This window comes from Diaphorina citri, unplaced genomic scaffold (genome assembly GCF_000475195.1).
Source record: "Diaphorina citri unplaced genomic scaffold, Diaci psyllid genome assembly version 1.1 scaffold50501, whole genome shotgun sequence".
NCBI lineage: Eukaryota > Metazoa > Arthropoda > Insecta > Hemiptera > Psyllidae > Diaphorina > Diaphorina citri.
In genome coordinates this window covers 1-983 of record NW_007427812.1, presented here as the reverse complement: position 1 = coordinate 983, position 983 = coordinate 1, and the positions used below count along the sequence as shown (strand labels likewise).

The 983-nt window shown below is 43.0% G+C and overlaps 1 protein-coding gene across 1 annotated transcript in view; it reads left to right on the top strand.

Moving 5' to 3' along the window:
- The window catches only part of LOC103523882, a 20100-nt gene extending 19196 nt beyond the window's left edge, over positions 1 to 904 (top strand). Inside the window, exon 2 of the mRNA XM_017449352.2 lies at positions 595 to 904. Coding sequence (XP_017304841.1) covers positions 595 to 902 — 308 coding nt within the window. The 3' untranslated portion in view covers positions 903 to 904. The remainder of the gene's footprint in view (positions 1 to 594) is intronic.
- The last annotated feature ends 79 nt before the right edge of the window (positions 905 to 983 follow it).

The window sequence follows — 983 nt, the reverse complement described above, 5'->3', positions numbered from 1 at the left end:
AAAGTTCTCTTTGGCCCGGGGGGGGGGGGGGGTGAAGGAGCGCATACAGACGCTTTAAAAACCTTAGCCTTTCGACGTTACTAAGGAAAATTAGGTCACCCAGGTTTGTTTACATTCCATAATTTTCTGGATAGCTTTAACAAAAGAGAGAAAAGGAGAAGTCTGTGTTGATAGGAGTTTGTTATTCTGGTAGTTTTACCTGTAAAAAAAAAAAAGTTTTGTGAACCTGTAAGAAAGGTTGTCAGCTATCTGCGTAAGACAATGTGACATGACTAGGTCCATAATAGGAAGGAACCCAGATATTATGGAGACCAAATATTATTTATTTTCTGTGCGTCCAAAGGGTTTAAAAGCAAATCCGTGACATAGGTCTATCTCACGGACATGCATGGCTATCACACGGACACGGGAAGTATTTCCATTTCATGGTCACCTCCATAGTGAAACGCGTTCCATAAAACGTATTATTTCATATGACAATGTACAAAAAGATTCATGAAACTCGGTTTCACCAGTGTGCACTGCTCTGTGTTACCCTTAAGGGATTCGTGAAACGCATTTCACTATAGTGTGCATTGCCCCTTATGATTTCAGCTAAGAAAATGCCGGCAGTCTTAGACCCGTACGCATTGGCCAATGATCCGACAGCCCCGGATCTTTTTACGGATGCTTTCGAATTGCCGGAAAACAAACCCAACCAGGCGCTCAAGAAGTTCCTCCGGAAAGCAGACGACCGAGCGTTCAGGCGAGAAATGAGGCTGCGGTATTTTGGAAAGTCGAGACATCCGAACACGGAAAACAATTTGAACACGAGAAAGACCGAACCGGATTTCACATCCGTCGAAACTCATCCGGACAATGTTTACATTGAAAACAAATATACTAATTTGTTTATTGAGTAAACAAGAGCGGCTTTTTAATATGACTGGATTACGCGAGGTTATCAGGCAGTACTGGCCTCGTGTGAACACCATAGGCGTCCA